General features: G+C 42.7%; 1 protein-coding gene across 8 annotated transcripts in view; it reads right to left on the bottom strand.

The window, feature by feature from the left end:
* The window catches only part of ZNF185 (zinc finger protein 185 with LIM domain), a 64,417-nt gene that overhangs the window by 18,700 nt on the left and 27,358 nt on the right, over positions 1–18,359 (bottom strand). For 5 of the 8 annotated variants that reach the window (XM_083722158.1, XM_083722163.1, XM_083722161.1 and 2 more), the window contains exons 4-17: positions 17,252–17,326; positions 16,381–16,443; positions 15,726–15,764; positions 14,790–14,858; positions 13,472–13,540; positions 11,471–11,551; positions 10,131–10,214; positions 7,545–7,628; positions 5,696–5,776; positions 3,513–3,596; positions 3,055–3,138; positions 2,825–2,896; positions 764–847; positions 336–443 (exon numbers count right to left, since the gene is read on the bottom strand). In XM_083722158.1, coding sequence (XP_083578284.1) covers positions 336–443; positions 764–847; positions 2,825–2,896; positions 3,055–3,138; positions 3,513–3,596; positions 5,696–5,776; positions 7,545–7,628; positions 10,131–10,214; positions 11,471–11,551; positions 13,472–13,540; positions 14,790–14,858; positions 15,726–15,764; positions 16,381–16,443; positions 17,252–17,326 — 1,077 coding nt within the window. The remainder of the gene's footprint in view (positions 1–335; positions 444–763; positions 848–2,824; positions 2,897–3,054; positions 3,139–3,512; positions 3,597–5,695; positions 5,777–7,544; positions 7,629–10,130; positions 10,215–11,470; positions 11,552–13,471; positions 13,541–14,789; positions 14,859–15,725; positions 15,765–16,380; positions 16,444–17,251; positions 17,327–18,359) is intronic. The other 3 variants (XM_083722160.1, XM_083722162.1, XM_083722159.1) reach the window with 2 other exon arrangements.

Raw genomic sequence — 18,359 nt, 5'->3', positions numbered from 1 at the left:
TGACAGAATTGTTAAATTGTTGTTCATTGAACCTGTAATTTTTTAAAAAAAATTGGTCTACTTGGTTTTTCCTCTCTTTATTTCATTAACTTTGCTCCCTGCTCTTAGATTGAAAATATTTATTGAGGAGCAGGCCATAAATACTGCAAATAAATAAATAAAGTCTAGATATCACAAGCTGGTGGAAGGGAGAGACATACCGCACAGAATACCCTAACCATCTTGGAGGATGGTGTGATAAAAATGCAACAAGCAAATTAATTATTATCATCTAAAAAGAAGCAACTATTTTACATTATCTTTAGACCTCCAAAGTTTTAGCCATGCCCTTTTACCTTGGGGAGCCAACATCTATGTCACGCAGGTGTTCTCCAGCCATGGACTGAAGATAAGTCTCAGGTATAGAGAAAGCATCTCTGGTTCGATAATGAGAGGTGGGCCTGCTAAGGAAAGTCCAATGAACCTTTGTGAGGACATTTGGCCAGACAGACTGTCAAACGTGACTAATGGTGATTTCAATACTTGGAAGTAGAGATGTATTTGGCCCAGTTTTTGCTGCAGTTAAGATGCTCAAATAATGCTCATTGAAACAGTTTTGTGGAAATGCATACAAAAATACATGCAGTAATAACACATACAGTGATGCATTTAACAGCATGTACAATTTTAATGTGAACTTTTCATGCAATCTCTCAAAGAATTCACACAAAACGGGACAGATTTCTGATTGAGTGCCAGCAAAAATGATTTAGGAGGTTCTTACCTCTTTGGGCTCGCCTCTGGGGAGATGACGATGTGCGGAGGTGTTTGACTCACAGTTGTACTTTGGGGCTTTCTTGTTTCCCAGCTGTGGATGGCAAGAGGGTATCTGGTTAATAAGAGGCCTACAACCACTGTTCCATTCTCAGTTTTCTGTTAGTCCAGGTATCTATGCAGGAATGTTGGGCTGTGCATATTTAGAAAACTCCAACATTTGTGTGCCCAGAATACAGCTTACTGAACGAACACATCTGTTGCTCCACCCTCTTGTTTACTCTGGCTCCACCTACCACTGCCATGCTATTCCTGGGATGTGGGAATGTGCACCCTAAGAGTGAAAAACATTCCTAATTTAGGGAGCGAGAAAAAAGCCAGTATAAAAGTATAAAATTTATCAAGTGGATGCTCAATATGGTTAAAGATACAATCCACCCCATGCATTTAAAGCACATGGCATCTGCCTCAAAATCACGGGAACTGTAGTTTGTTGATGGTGCTGGAAACTGTAGCTGTGTGAGTAATAAACTACAATTCCCATGATCCTTTGGGGGAAGTCACGTTGCATTAAATGCGTGTTGAATGTATGCTGTGGGCGTGACCCTGTACAACTTTCCAGGAAGTAAGCCTCACTGTACTACTGGGATTTACTTCTGAGTAGACATATATGGAATTGCATTGTTAATTTTGCATTTTTGGTGATCACATAGGAAAAGATATATTGACTGTATTGTTGTTGTTTTTCTTATATTCTGAACCAAGGAAGAAATTTACTCTCTGCTGAATAAAAAAATAGATCCAATGCCAACCATCAAATCATATTTATACTATCTCCCTGAGATAAATTTGTAGCAGACTGAGGTGTAGGGCATTAATCTAAAGCAGTGCTTTTTCTTCTAGAAAAAAAAAAGGTGTTGGTACTCAGTACAGCTGTTACTGTGAGTGCCACAGTTTTAACACATGCTTTTTTTCTAGGGAAAAAGAGGTGCCAGTAGTGTGTGCCCTTGAGTACCCCCAGAATGAAACAGCACTGTAAATAAGTAAATACCTAGATATGCATTAGCTGCCTCAAAAACTTAGGGAAGGTTCATTGAGAGCAGCTTGATAAACTTCTAGTTTATTTTTTAAAAAACTTTTGAGAGGAACGTATATTGATTTTAATTCTCCAAATTTTATACATGCTATCTTTAGTGCTTCTGGTCCTTTCTGATATTGCATTTCTGCTTTAATTATGAATATAACCATGACCCTCATGGTTGGAAATATAAAATGCAAGTATTCCAGTTATTAATTACAGTTTCACTCTACCGTTTGGCTAAATATGAATCCCAACTTTATCCTACCTTGACAGGTAGATTCTGCTGGGGAATGGTGAGCTTTGTGGAGGGACGGGGCATTAAACCAAATTCTCAATCCAGCACTCTGACCACTATGCACTTTTGTTGGGCATATGCGTGGCACCTCTGCCCTGTGGGTCACACGTGGCCCCCTGGACTCTCTCCAGGTCATGCCCCTCACTGCCCACTGCTCTGTGCTTTCCTCAAGTGCTTTTACCTGGCTGGAACTGTAATAATGGCTCTTTCTTGCCTCGATGGGAAAGTGCATGCACACCTGGTTTTTCTGTGGCTGGGGAGAGTGATGTTGCATTTGGGTCCTGTTTGAGGGCTCCCCATAGGCACCTGGCTGCTGGACTAGATGAGCTTTTGGCCTGATCCAGCGGGGCTCTTCTTATGTTATATTATCTGCCCACTTTTGCCTCTGATCCTGCCCATCAGTGCCATGTGGCTCTTGTAAGGTTCCCCACGAGGGAATGCAGCCCATGGCTTGAAAAAGCTCCTCACACCCATTGAAAGTGCTGTTTTAAAAAAGCAGCCGCATTAATCGTAAACACACTTAGTAGAGGAGCAAGTAAACATGCATAGGATTAGCCAGTGTAAAAGAACGCAAGTGGAAATTACCCTCTGACACTGCTGTGCAAACAGTGTACATAAGCTAAACACTTTATCTCCACAGTAAATGTGGAAGTGAATTACAGGTGTTTAGGATAGAACAACATGAGGAGGATTACCTGTCCTCAGAAATAACGGCACGAGGTGTTTCAGCACTTCGTGTGGCCTCGGATTTTCGTTCATTCTTCTCACTGTGGAAATCAAAGCATAAGCAGTTGGAAATTAATTACAATTCATTTTTTTTCTCACTCCTTCCAACCAACCAAGCATACCAGTTCCACCAGAAAGAGCAGTTCTCTACTTAGCTGCCTGTATTTTATGAGTAAATTAGGACTGAACGGATTATTACCTTCTACGTGAAGGAGATTCAGGAGATTTTGGAGCAGAGTTGTTCCAGGAAGTCATCTGATTACTCTCTTGATCCAGCTTGTTACTGGAAGAAGAAATTGGAATAATTATGTCCTTGGGTGCATATCTGGGCACAGTAAACTGGAGTAAGAAGAAGGGATTTGAACTCTGCATGTGGAAGAAATCTCAAAGGTTCTGCAGAACACTAAACCCTATTTTGCACCCACAGCACAAATGTATAACATTCACGGCAACCCTGAATATACAGAAAAACATTGAGTATGAATAAAACATGGTCACTTTGTTGCAATTTATATAAGTGAAACTGAGGCCTGGGCATCTATGCTGGAGAAAGAGACATCATTTCGACAAACCAGATTGGCCAAGTACTGTTCTTAACTAGGATAGCTGTTTGATTTCTGCCCAGTCTGAGTCAATGTAGAGAGGAGCTTCGTTTACCTGTTTTCCAAAGAACTGAATTGTTTGAACAAGGATTCAGAATAGGAACTGGAGGCTTGGTTTCCGCTGTTCCCTGAATCGAAGCTATGAAAAGAGAACAATGGAGCACAGGGAAATTACATTAAGGTTTTCTCCTTTTGAAACCCAGAGTTCCTCCACCCAGCTCTTCTCCCTCCAACACCTCTTTCCTCTTGTAGATAAAATGGGCCTGATCCAGGTTTAGAGGCAGCCTGCCACTAAATATCAAGTTGCTGTGGAGCAACAATAGACCAGGATCCCACTTTCATACCTTGTTTTTGAATAAGGATGGAGAAGAAAAATGCATTTTCTTTTTTTTTTTTCATTTTGGAGCTGATTTTTATTTTTATTTTTGGAGAGCAGTATCACAAAATATGGGAGGTGTGCAAATTTCAAAGGATCGTTCTAGCCCCCTCTGCACTATACTGTACACTTAAAATGTATACCACTTTAAACAGTCATGGCTGTTTGGGAACTGCCTGGGAACTGTAGCTTTTAAGGGAACTGAGAATCATTAGGAAACTCCCTTCATTTAATGCATTATGTTGCTGAAATGGCTAGCAAAATATGTATATTATGCAAAATTGTGTTCTAAATTCTGTGTGTTAGGAGGAAGAGGCATGAAAATGTTATGTGAAGACATTAAAAAGCAAAGGATTAGAAAAATTAAAAACTGAGAAAAAGCACGATTGACAGATTATCTGGTTCTGCTTGTGAGCTTTGCAAAGGCATCTGAGTAGCAACTATGGGCAATGTGAAGTAGATGAACCTTTAGTTTGATCCAGCAGAACTCTCATGATTTGGCATCATGTGCTATGTGTCCTATACCTTGCATGTCCCAGCCCTGATTTGGCTCAGTACCTGTCTTTCTAATATGGAAAGGGGGTGGTTACTGAACTACAGTAGCCATTATCCTTGACCGTGCTGGATGGGGCTGATGGGAGTTGTATTCCAGCAACACGTGGAGTGCCACAGGTTAGCCACCCCTGCTTTAATGGAGAGCTTGGTATAAGCAGTTTAGTAAGACTCGTTTCACGCATTTCACAACAAACCCGCATGTCAAGATCCCAGACTCCAGGGAGATGTTTCTTGAGTTACAGGTATTTGTGAGCGATGGGCCTCCTTCTCCCTGGTGGTTCTACAAGGGGCAACGAGGAAACTGACAGCTAATGGGCCATCCTCTGGGGCAATTGAGTTAAGGACACACTTGCTTATTTCTTAGGCTGTTTTGGTTTTCACCACTTGCTATCCGTGTTAGAAACAGATATACAGTCATACTTCGGGTTGAAGTAGCATCAGGTTAAGCATTTTCGGGTTGCGCTCCACAGTGACCCGGAAGTAACGGAGCATGTTACTTCCGGGTTTTGCCACTCGCGCATGCACAGATGCTCAAAATGATGTCATGCACATGCGCAGAAGTGGCGAATCACGACCTGCAGACGCGAATAGGGCTCTGGAACGGATCCCGTTCGCATCCAGAGGTACCCCTGTACAACCTAGATGCCAAGTGGCTCCTTAAACCAAGCTTACAGTTGCCACATCGGAATGTGTAGTTGCCATTTTGAGGCAAGACAGCTCTAAAGTCTTATTTTTCAAATGATGGACTGGTTGTGATTGATATCAGTTAAACATTTGGTTAGTTCAGATGACAACCTTGTACTAGGTTAAGAACACTGACAACTTAAAGAAGAAAAGTCACTTTATCCAGGGGCATATATATTGGCCTATTCCGACCTCTTTTTCTCAATGGTGACACAGACTATTCATAACGTAGGGATATTCTTCACAACTGTGAGCAGGGCAGTGGGGTGGGGTAAGTGAAGACAAGCGACAATCATTAAATATAACATTGTTCACTGCTCTTGGTCAGGCTGCCCAGAAAAAGCATTTAGGTTCCTGGAATTCATTCTTATTGTGCAGATAAAATATAACTGATAGAATTCTACAGGATGTGGTTTTAGTGTGTGAAAACAGTCAAGATCCCAGGATCCCCAGGCATGCACCTCCAGGTAGTGGAGACGTCACGTACCATCCTGGCATCTAGACACCTTTACTTGGTCGCAAGTGGCTGATAGCCAGGTGCAAAATGCACCTGGCGCCTGACTAATTTCAAACATTGCTTGCTATAGTATGGAACTCTAAAGGAAAATGCAGATTACACTAACCTTGTGCTAGAAGAAGCATTCGCCATCCTTGTCTCACTTCGTGGGGACCCTGAAGTGCTTATTCTTTCCCCATTGGTGCTGCTGGCAAAACAGAGAAGGCCTAGTGGTTAGTCCATGGCATTATTGTCTTCAGTACACCAGACTCTCCAAGTCTCCCTATTTTCCAGAGACATCCCTAATTTAGAGAAGCCATCCCAGTTTCTGATTTGATCCTGGAATGTCCCACTTTTCCTTATGATATCCCTATTTTCATTGGAGAAATGTTGAAGGGTATGGAGTTTTCCGACCCCTGAGCCGTCTGAAGGCAATCCTATATAGGGAAGTTTTTAAAAAAATTGCTTAAAGTTTCATTATGTTTTTATATATGTTGGAAGCTGCTCAGATGGCTGGGGCAACCCAGTACGATGTGTGGGGTATAAATAGTAAAATTATCCTTATGGAATGGGACGTCCCTATTTTCATCGGAGAAATATTGGAGGGTATGGTAGATGCTCAAAGTAGCCAATTCTATAGTAGCCAATTGCATTTTGTCTTTGGAATGGTTCCTACCATTAATATCAGGGTGCAAATCAGGGATGGCTAATCAGCCCAAGGGCTGCATCCCTTCATGGGTAATCTTCTGGGGGCCACATGCCATTGGTAGGCAGGGGGCCAGATGCAGAAGTGGAAATGTGACGCTTACCTTTCTACAGTACATTTCTGACAAGTAAAAGGCAGAAATTACTAAACAACACACACACAGCATCTCTCCACCTTCCTTCCGTGGAGGTTAGGAGCCTTATGGCAATTCAAGAATCCATGTCAGTCAGGTAAAAGTATTCAAGGAGGGCGTGGCCTCTGAGAGGAGGTGTGGCCTACCAAGAGTTCCATGGGCTAGATTTCAACACCTGGGGGTTTCATTTAGTTTTCGTGGCTTGAGGTTCCCCACCCCTGGTTTAAATAATGAAATCCAGCTCAGCAGCAGGTATTTGCAAAAATCCAAAATCGGGCAACATTGTAGAATTCAAGCTGGACTTTTTCCACATTTTGCTCACATTTTGTTTCTTTTTCTGTTTCGGAAGCTGCAACAAAGCTACTTGCTTCCTCACAAAACTATGCCATCATTTCCTAAACTATTTTTTTTATTGTTTAAAATACAGGCCTAGCACTGCAGCACATAAACTCTATGAAAAGGAAAGGAAAAAAGAAAGGCGGGGGAGTTATAGGCAGGCAGGCAGGCAGGGAAGAATTGGTGAAGGGTCAGGACAGCAGGTAAGGAAGGAAGGAAGATGACCACCAGATACAGATGTCCTGATTAGGGACAGGAGAGATATTTGATTAAATTCTCATTTAAATGTGAACTTGTTTAATTCACATATGCCAAAATAGTACATGAACCAAAACACAGCCACCTTTCGAAACTTGCACTTCTCCATGCAGCTCTCCTGCTATGGAAATGTGTGCAACAATCCATATGCTGGGGTAAAGTGTCCTTAAAAATGCATATATTAGTGCAAATAACATAAGCAATGTATTCTTTATGGAGAAATTGCTTTACAAAATTGTGTATATTACGCAAGATTGCATTCAAATATTTGTGCATTAGGAGAAGCTCACACTAAAATGCTGATGGATTTTCATGGTGGCTTTCTGATGTGGAAAAGGGAACTGAAGATTAGAAAACTGAAACTGAAAGAAGCCGAGATTTACAGATTTGCCCATCCCCTAGTCATGGTGAGAGAGTATCAAAGTCTAGCCATAAGGCAATATGGGCCACTATCCAGAGAGGCAATTTTCTCCCGCACCAATTGGTGGGCATGCAGAGACATCTAAAGTGAGAATCACTTTCATATTGACCAAAGGGTCTTACCTCTTCCCACGGCGGCTGAACCATCCTGAAGCAGGTACTGTCTGACTTCTGGAGCGTGGGCCTGTGTCATCCTCTAGATCAATCCTATCAGGAAGACAAAAAGCCCCAAGTATAAGTTGTGTTGTCCCTCTCTTTGCACACACTTCATTTTTAGGTTGTGAGGTGTGCCACGTATTTGACAGAGCTCTTATGTTCTCCTACCATCCATCCCAATTTGGTGTGTTTGTTTTTGAAAAGCAATTTCATTGGGGACGCTAAAAAAATGGAGCAAGGGAGCACAAAGGCACAATTCCACCCAGCCTTGGAGACTACTCAATTTTTTATAGCATAAGTTTTTCTGGGCTGGCATCTGAGAAAGTGGACTCCACTCCAGGGAGGCTTGTGCCATATAATACATTGGATAGTCAATAAGGTGCTGTAAGAATCTGTTGTCCATCCTCATCCAGACCATTGAACCAGTAGAGAGACAACAAGGGGCCTTAACTCACCTCTTGGCCACGAAGGACGGTGGCTCTTGTGTTGGTCTTCCAAAAACACTATTGGACTATTAAAACCCATCAGCAGGGTGAGTTGAGGTCACCATAACTTTCAAAAGATCAACTGCTCATGTGTTTTTATTCATTGTTTTGTGAATAAAAGTGATCGGTGGCAATGCCACCACCTTACAAAAACACACCTCTGCCTGCTCCCTCATCCCATGCTGTTAGTACACAACCTTCGGTCACCCTTTCCTCTTCTTCTGCCCAACTCCCTCAAAGGAATCCTTGAAACCTTGTTTGTTTTCCTCCCATAATTCCTGTGTAGAATCTAAAGCACAGGTGGGGAAGCTATGGCCCTCCAGTTTGTTGTTGAATACCAACTCCTGCCAAGCCAAGCCAATGATCAGGGATGGTGGGGGTTGTAGTCCAATGACTACAACTGGAGAGCCATGAATGTCACTGTTAAAAATAGTGCTATGAAGAGTAAAAGATAAGCAAAATGTGTGTAAAATTGCACAGAAATAATTAAAAATATTAAATGATTGCTAAGTACTTGCAGTTATATCATCATCATCATCATTCTGGCATTACCTGTCATTTTCAGAAGGTAACATTTAAATTCTTTGCTTTTCTGCAAACAGGCTTACGAACCTACATGTTGCCCAGCCATAAAAATAATAGCAGATTTGAATTCCTCACACCCAAAAACATATTCTTAAGACCTCCCACTGAATAAATTTGCAAAAATCAAGTTTCACCCCTATAATGACACACCCTAACATCCATTACAGTCTGTCCTGGCTCCCTAAAGTGTAAAGGCACACCCTGAGATTAAAATCTATAATTAGAGAGGCTGACATCTCTATCACTTGGGTTTGTAGGTTTTTTTTAATACGCCCATATAAATTGATCGGGCAATCACTATATATCTAGATGCCTACATTTTACTGACAGCAGACTACCCCACTGCACTCACTGAGAGATCTGATGTGGTCTAATGGTTAGTGTGTCAGACTAAGTCCTGGGAGGGAGGTAAGGTAAAGGGACCCCTGACCATTAGGTCCAGTCGCGACTGACTCTGGGGTTGCGGCTCTCATCTCGTTTTAACGGCCGAGGGAGCCGGTGTACAGCTTCCGGTTCATGTGGCCAGCATGACTAAGCTGCTTCTGGCGAACCAGAGCAGCGCACGGAAACGCCGTTTACCTTCCCGCCAGAGTGGTACCTACCGGGTATTTATCTCCTTGCACTTTGACGTGCTTTTGAACTGCTAGGTTGGCAGGAGCTATGAAGAGCACAACCTGGCAAAATGTGTATGTATGTGTTTGGTAGGGGTGGAGAGACTGGTCTATTTCCAATCCATGCCAATTCCAAATGAGTTAATTAAAAAATCCAGTCATAATTCTGTTTTAGGTCGTTACACCTTCAAACGTCGCTAAGAACTGTTCTTTTGTTTCTCTTGTTAATAATGTGGGATGTAAACACAGGAGCAGTCAATGACAACATTCCTAGAGTGTACATGTTAGAACATGGGGAGGGATGTCTGTCTAGCAAACAGGTAAACTTCCTGGGGACGGACTTCCTCCGCATGTGACCAGAGGTGGGTGTGGCCTCACTTGTGCAGGTAAATGATAAAAGCACAGGGCAGGCAGCCATCTCTCTCTCTTTGCCATCTCTCTCTGCCATCTTCCTTTGATGAGGAAACATCTAAGGATGCTCTCTTGGCTCCCAGCCAAGAGAGGAGATAAGGACTATCTTGCTACAAGATAGATTCTAAATGTATTTTACCTTTTTTAAGCCTGCCTACCTTCTGGGATCATATTGTGAACAGAACGTGAGTAAACTCTTTTATACTTTTATAAAGACTGTGTCGTGTCTTGTATTTTAAGAGGGAACAAAGGGGAAATTACCAGAGTAATTATTATAGAGGTTCTAGCGAACCTGTGCACACGTTACCGTTGCGAACTAAAAGGGGAATGTTTATAAACTCTGCTGATATTTTGGGAACTTGTTAGCACAAGTTGGATAAGGATATAATTAATCAATATATCCTCTCCTGCACCCCAGAACATTCCCACAAATAAATCCCCTTCCCTCCACTCAAACGTACCCATTGCTTTTCTTAGCAGCTGAAAGGACATAGGAGCGCTCTCTGCTGGCTGTTCTCCTAAGCACGCTGCTCGCAGCTTCAGTCCTGTGAGGGGAAGAGAGAAAGGAAGTAGGATAGAAACAGGACATGCCAGGTTCTACATCTGTGAAATTTAATCACAGAATATACAGAATTGTATAGACTACTCTCATTAGGTTTGGCATCTTACACATTGCCAAAAGTGACAAAATACACCACCACAACAATAGGACTAAAGAAAGATGACAGGCCTGTATGAAATTTGCATATATAGTGGTACTTCAGGTTACATACGCTTCAGGTTACATACGCTTCAGGTTACAGACTCCACTAACCCAGAAATATTATCTCGGGTTAAGAACTTTGCTTCAGGATGAGAACAGAAATCGTGCTCCAGCAGCGCGGCAGCAGCAGGAGGCCCCATTAGCTAAAGTGCTGCTTCAGATTAAGAACAGTTTCAGGTTAATAACGGACCTCTGGAATGAATTAAGTACTTAACCCGAGGTACCACTGTACTGATTTATATTTATAGATGCATATTTGGAAATAATCACTGTGGGCAAGACTGACTAGGTGACTTGTATGCTTGCTCTCTCTGCTGCCTTGTTGGTGGGCAAAAGCTGCTCCCTGTTGGTGGGCAACTTCAAAGCCCCTTCTCTCCCTTCTTAGGGTCCCTTACCTCTAAATCAGACATGGACTGGACAGTCTTTCAAGCAGAGCAGCCCTCTGTGGTCTCATATGGCCACCTTGTACTGTTTGCTTCAGACTGCAGATGAAGGCTCTCTTGACTGAAGGCTCCACACAAATCAACAAATCCTTGAGCACAGAAAACTTGCTGGTTTTCTGTGCAGATGGAACTTTTCATATGAAGTAGCATTTAATCATGTGAGCCCACAGCTGCAGTTGGAAGAAGTGCAGTCAGACACGCGAGAAGAAGAACCTGGTCTAACAGAGCAATCCAATCTATATGAACTGTTGCTATGTTGCTGGTTCATGTGACTGAGCTGAAAGATGTTTGGAATTAGTGCAATTATCTCCCTCTCTCCCGCCACCCCCTTGGAACACCCCTTTCATGGGAGGGGGCTATGCCTACTTAAGCTACCCTGGCATTGCAGCGGCTCAGCCTGGGTGGGAGATTTATGCCAGTGTACCCATGGCTCAGCTGGGGCAGCCCAAAACCCGCTGGATCCAAAGCTCCCCATTCTGGTGAGTCTGGGATTTGGATTGCACCATAAATCCCACATGCAAGAGCTCATTGTTCATGGTGTGCTCTCAGCTCCATAACCCTCAATGTGCAGTCTGCTGCAGTTGTGATGAGGTACCTCTTTTGTTGCTCATCTGGGGAAACGGAAGGCTCCACATCACCTGGTTCGGATAGCTCTCGTTTGATGTTATAAGGAGCCCTGAATCATGTATAAGAAAGAAGAGGTGGATTGTTATTATTTTCAGCAAACAGCCACAGGAGGAAGCTTGCTCATCATCCTCACCTCTCTACAACAGCCCCAACCACAGTGAAAGGCAGCAAAGTACACTTTGGTTTCTCTGAAGCCTGCCAATACCTCCCTCTTGTGGCTACATAAGGATGCACATGCCCCTCTGAACTTTGGGAATGGGTGGGAATGATCTGGACTGTGAGATCATAGGATGTGGGGAAAACATGTGAGATAACCAGCATCATATAACTGACATGCTTAAGTTTAATTAATGCATGAAGGGCCGACCCAAGACATGGTACCTTCCTCCCCACAAGGGATGTTCTACATCAGGAACAAGGGTGGAATAAAGACCTACACTGAGATCTCCTGCCCTGTGGATCCTGCCACCTGAGGCAGTTGCCTCACCTTGCTTCACGCCTTGCTGCCTGTGCAACTTTCATGACCGATGTGTGGAAAAGCACATGAATCAGACCTTTGGAGAGTTTGTAAGTAAACCATTTGTAACTTACTAAACATTTGGTCTTCTGCTATGCTGGGGAAAGAGGGGACTGTTTTGGAACTCACTTGGAAAGACATACTTTAAAGGTCTAAATAGCCTATATTTCCACCCTTTGCTTTTCTGCATATTTTGTGATTTTAAATCTCTGCCGGGATTTTCTCAACAGAGAGTACTTTCTATATCTACTTTTTCTCCTGAACCAATAAAGTGAAAGAAGGAGCATAGACCTTGCGGGAAAGGCAAGGAGGGTGATGGTGGTTAGTGAGAGCTGAAGAACAACCAGAGAGAGAAGAGAAAGGAAAAAAGGAGGGAGCAAAGCAACAAAACTGAACATTGGGAAGAAGATGAAAGATGGAGAGAGAGCGACTGAAACTAAAAGGCGCTTTGTGTCACAGAGTGTCTGACTGCTGTCCAATACTGACAGATAACTGCCATCACTGTTATGTAAAGTAACGGGAGTGGGGGGAATTTAGTTCATTTGTTGCCTTTGGCTTGGATTCTAGCTTCCATTCAGTGAATGGAGCATAGCTCCTGTTCCCAGAATTAGACCTCCCTGCCTCACCCTTCCATCTGCATCACCCTGCTCCTCCTGGAAATGTGATCCTGGGGCTTAGGAGCTCCTTGAGAATGGCATGGGACATGGGGCAGATGGGCTGCAGGTGTAGGAGGGAGCTGAAAAGGATATAGCTCAGTTCCAGAGTATCTGCGTTGCACACAGAAGGTCCCAGGTTCAATTCCTGACACCTCCAGGTAGAGCTGAAACCTGGACAGCTGCTGCCAGTCAATGTAGACAATACTGAGTCAGAGGAACCAATGGTATGACTCTGTATGAGGCCATTTCCTATGGAACTATAAGAAACCTCCCCTGACATGAAAAGAGGAACAAAACAAAAAAGAATCCAAGTTTTTTTTCTTGTTGTTGGTTTTATTTATTAATTGTCAGGTTGTGCTGTTTTATTGTGGAAAGTGATAATGTTCAAGCAAATATGCAGTGTTTTATCTTGTGAACTGCTCTGAGATCTTGTGATGAAGGGTGGTAAATGACTCTAAATAATAATAAATGGACATTGTTCTTTTAGCAAGGTTGGGCTGGATGCATCCTTTTTATTCATGTTGCTGGATAAACACCTTTCGGTTTTTACTTTGTGCTTATTCTACGTACCTAGTTTTAAACATTGGGTATGTAGTTTGATGTTTTAAAATGTGGGGCAATTCACTTTGAGGCTTTTTTTGTAAAAAAAAACACACATAAGAAACCCAGCATCAATCAGAATGTGTCTTCCTTGCCTGTGATTGAGTTCTGTTGAGCATTACATATGAGGCGCCTGCCCTGACCAAGATGGGGTTTCTTTAGAGGAGGGGAGCAAATCCCCTCTGGGTATACTCACAGTTTCTTGTACTCCTCAGTACTCATCTTGTGCCCTTGACTGAAGCGGGGCAGGCTGGCGCTCTTGGCACTGAAAGCAGAAGACGCCCAGAGATAATCAGTGGTTTGAACAAACAGAAGTGATATGTCTGCAGGGTTATAACATCATAATATAACGGTGAGTGTGCAGAAGTTGCAATGTCAAAGGTCTGAGGTTTTGTATCCGCATATGTGCCAGCCTCTTAGCCACCCCACTTTTCTAAATGTCCAGCTTTCTTTCTTTTAAGTAAGCTTCTAGATTTTTACTTGATACAGGACAAAGTGTGTGCAGCAAGACTATCCAATTACACTCTTGGACATAGTACAATTTAATAATTTTGGGATTATTCACACTTACCAGGGAGTAAGCCCCACTGAACATTCCTGCATTGCAGGGGGTTGGACTAGATCAGTAGTTCCCAAGCTTTTTTTTGGCTATGCCCCACATAATCATCTCTAAAATCCTGGAACCGCCCCCGACATATAATTCTTATTATTTTGTTGTATTTTCAATATTTTGTTGGAAGCCACCCACCCAGAGTGGCTGTGGAAACCCAGCCAGATGGGCAGGATATAAATAACAAAGTTATTATTATTATTATTATTCAAAAAGTAAACTCTTATTCATGTGGTAAAGGTAAAGGGACCCCTAACCAATAGGTCTAGTCGTGACCGACTCTGGGGTTGCAGCGCTCATCTCGCTGTATTGGCTGGGGGAGCTGGCATACAGCTTCCGGGTCATGTGGCCAGCATGACTAAGCCACTTCTGGCAAACCAGAGCAGTGCATAAAAATGCCATTTACCTTCCCGCCGGAGCGGTACCTATTTATCTATTTGCACTCCTGCTAGGTTAGCAGGAGCAGGGACCGAGCAACGGGAGCTCACCCCGTCATGGGGATTCAAACTGCCAACCTTCTGATTGGCAAGTCCTAGACTCTGCGGTTTAACCCACAGAGCCACCCACGTCCCCAGATGTGGAGGAAGCCTAAAAGGTCATTAACTTGGTCTAACTCATTCTCGAATTGCCCCCCCCCTTAAAAATCAAATTGCCCCCCTGTGGGGGGGGGTCCCCCAAGTTGGGAACCATGGTACTAGAAGGTCCATGGAATCCCTTCCAACTCTATGAGTCTACCATTCTATCATAACTACTGCTGAGTAGGCACTGTTTTTTAGACAAATGTGGGCAATGATTGCCCATCTTAAACCTTATTTTTGACAAGGGGTGTGCTTGGATCGTATGGATTTGACTTCATTGACAAAGCCATGTGTCTGTCCCAAGATCAGAGAGTAATCAAACACACCTCTTTTGTGAGCCATTGGATGCTGTGTTCAAAGGAGTAGTCTTATCAATGGTCTTGGTAAAAACCCCTCTATAAAAGAGACAAAGAGAGAAAAGATGTAAGTAACTTCCAAGATCATTACAAGCTTGGTGGATCTGGGAATGCTGTGGACTTTGTGTATCTTGATCTCCATAAGGACATAGTGTATCTTGATTTCAAAGTCCCCCATGATATTCTTGCAGAGAAGCTGGTAAAATGTGGGCTAGTCAAGGTTACTGTTAGGTGGATTTGTACCAGTTTGAAACTATACCAGACCCTGCTTAGCTTTGCAAATGTGCTGGCAATTTTATTGCTGCACCGCTAGGAGGACACACTTAAGCAGGAATAACCAGCTGCACAAGTGTAAGATGGGGGACACTTGGCTTGCCAGTAGTACATGTGAAAAGGATTTAGGGATCTTCATATGAGTCAACAAGCTTTATATGAGTCAACAGTGTTATATGGCAGCAAAAAAACAGCTAACGCTATTCTGGACTGCATCAACAGAAGTCTAGTGTCCTTATTAAGAGACATAATTACTATTATAATAGTACCGTTGTATTCTGCCTTGGTCAAAGGTCTGGAAAGCAAACCTTAAGAGGAATGGTTGAAGAAGTTGAGTATATTTAGCCTGGATAAGAGGAGACTGAGGAGAGATGTGATAGCCATGTTCAAATATCTAAAGGACTGTCCTGCAGAAGATGGAACAAGCTTGTTTTCTGCTGCTCTGAAGGGTAGGACCCGTACCAATGGATTCAAGTTACAAGAAAGGAATTTCTGATTAAATATCAGGAAGAACTTTCTGACATTAAGAGCTGTTTGTGAGTGGAAGGTGACTTTTTTGGAAGGTGGTGGACTCTCCTTCATTCTATATCAAAAGCAAAATGCTTTCCTTCTTTCCAATCCCTTCTCTCTCACCTGATGAGGTACCCAGAAGGTGATGTGGCACTGGGAGATCTAGGCAGAGAACAGAAATACATTATTGGCAAAAGGAGAAAAATATGCAGAGACAAACACTTAAGGTTTTATCCAAACTATTGGCATTGACATTTCCATGGAGAAGCACTGCTGTTGTGGGGAAACTACATTTGCCCCAGTGGTCAACAAGTTGTTGGGGAAATGTGTGTTTTGTTTTTAAAAACCTTTGGACGAATTATGGGAAGAACTACATCCATCCTGTGCCATTTATTTTTTACCTGAGAAAGGAAGGCACTACTGAGTTTGGGGCTGGGGAGGATAGGGAAGGATGGTAGATATTGGCTGGTAGATATTGGCTGGGGAGAAGCTGCAAATTCTTCTCCAGCTCAGTTTTTAATCGAAGCCAGAGAAGAATCGCAGGGTTTTTAAAAGTTCCTCTCTCGTTGTAGGGTGGGATTTACAACTGCTTGATGTTCATTTCCTAGCCTGGTTCAGGAGAACTTTGAAATCTAGTTTTTACAGAGAAGTACAGTAAACACATACACAAACTGACATTCACAGACTACAACCTGCAATGCCAAACTTTATCTAAGGTAACCGTGCCCCTCTCCCCCATTAAGTGCTAGACTTTTTGCAGTAAAAGGGAGTCACTAACTTTTTGGAATAACTTTTTGGATACTGTGGTTCTGCTTGGGAAGGTGGTTCAGCAAAGGCTAATCTGGAAGAACAGAAGAGAAATGTTACCAGATGACAAAAGACAACACCACAGCAGGATAAACCATCACAAATTCATGATGGAACTTGAATCCTATTGCATTTGGCTAAGGAAGAGCTTACTGTCACTTGACTTTTATGTAGACTGATGTTTGCCTAGTAGCATTTGAAGGTGGCTGAGCAGTTGAGGCAACTGCCATGATAAGAAGTATATAAATTAAGGAAACTGTCTTATACCGTACTGAGTCAGATTCTTGACCCATCTAACCAAATATTATATTCTCAGACTGGCAACAGCTTCCCAGAATATCATGCAGAGGCATCCTCCCAGCTCTGCAATTTGGGTTCCTTATAACTGACAAATGAACCTGGGACCTTATGCAGCCAAAAGAAGAGTGCTTATGTCCTGCATGAGAGCTTTCCATAAGCATCTGGTTGGCCACTGTGAAAACAAAATACTGAACTAGATGGGCCTTTTGTTTAATCCACCTTAGCTGTTTTTATGTGCTCTATCACTGAGAAAGGTCTACCATTCCTGTAGTGGGAAGCAAAGTATATTTTGTTATTTAAAAATATCAATTCCTCTTAAGTAAACATCAAGCTGTATAAAAGTCTATTGTGTAATTAGCATTCTCAATATACATTGATTTTTCTCTAGTGGAGGCTGGTCCATTAGGACAAATGTGGAACTGCTGCATCTTGAAATGTTCTAAGTCCAGAATGCATCTCAAACCCTACAAAGCCCACACAGAATTGCCAGTGGATAGATCCCAAAGGAAGCAAGATGTATGCAGGCGGTTCGTCAAAGGCACCTGCGAGTTGGTGACAAACTCTTTGGTGAGGCAGGAGATTTCCCAGCGGTGCCCCGGGTCCTCAATGGTGAATGCCTGTTGGGTGGGAGAGGGGAGAAGAGAGGCAAAAGTTAGAAATCAGTGTGGTGGAAGCAGCCCTGGTGAAAGAGGCTTTCATGCTCTTTCAGTTATTATTATCAATATTTAAATCAATAGATCAATATTGATATCATTATATCAATATTTATTCATTACACACCCTTCACCATAAAGTCTGGAGAACCAAAACACAACCATCCTTTTTTGAAATTTGCACTTATCAGAATGTTGAGATGCTATTCTCCAAGCAGGAGACTCATAATATACAAAATTTCACCATGTTACAGGAAGTCTTCTGCAAAATGTGTATATTGGTCAAAACTGCTTGTACAAAAATATACTTATCTAGAGAAATTTACACTAAAATGCTGATGAATTTTCATGATTTTTTTTCTAATTAAAAAGATTATAAATTGTTGCAAAATTTGGAGAATGGAAAACTGAGAATATGAGAGAACAGATTCTTCCACCCCTGGACAATTGATAGATGGGCAGTTCTGCCCACCTGGCAAAACTGACTTACAAGGGTGAGGGGGTTCTGCCTTGTCAGTATATTCCCCACAGAGAATGCACTGGCAAAGCAGCACCCTTCAGGACTGAACTCTGTGTTCACCAGCTGGTGAAGTGGGGATTCAATCCTTTTGGCTGCAGGGGTCTGCTTTGACAGTGTATTCCCTGCAGGGACACCAGCTGATAGACAGGCAGATGTGGTTTGGGAGAAATGGCCTTGCATGACAACTTGTAACCTGGCTGGGCAATTGGCCCAGGGGCCGAAGGTTCCACCCTCTCCTGGTCTAGGACCAACAAAAAACCTCAGACATACACTTGCTTACATATGAGATAGCTGACAAAGAATCTAAAATCCTAGTTGTTCCCTCTTTACAGGCTGCACCTTCAGAGGAAAGTGAATAAATGGATCTTTGGTGCTCTGGATCTATCAATTGCATGCCAATGTCTCTCAGTGCTCTGGCAGACACCAGTTGCTCATCAACCGCCTTTTTTTAAAAATACAAGGCTCTTCATATTCAAT

This window comes from Podarcis gaigeae, assembly GCF_964106915.1.
Source record: "Podarcis gaigeae genome assembly, chromosome: Z".
NCBI classification, from domain to species: Eukaryota; Metazoa; Chordata; class Lepidosauria; order Squamata; family Lacertidae; genus Podarcis; species Podarcis gaigeae.
The sequence above is the reverse complement of the archived record's forward strand: the minus strand, read 5'-3'. Positions and strand labels throughout refer to the sequence as shown.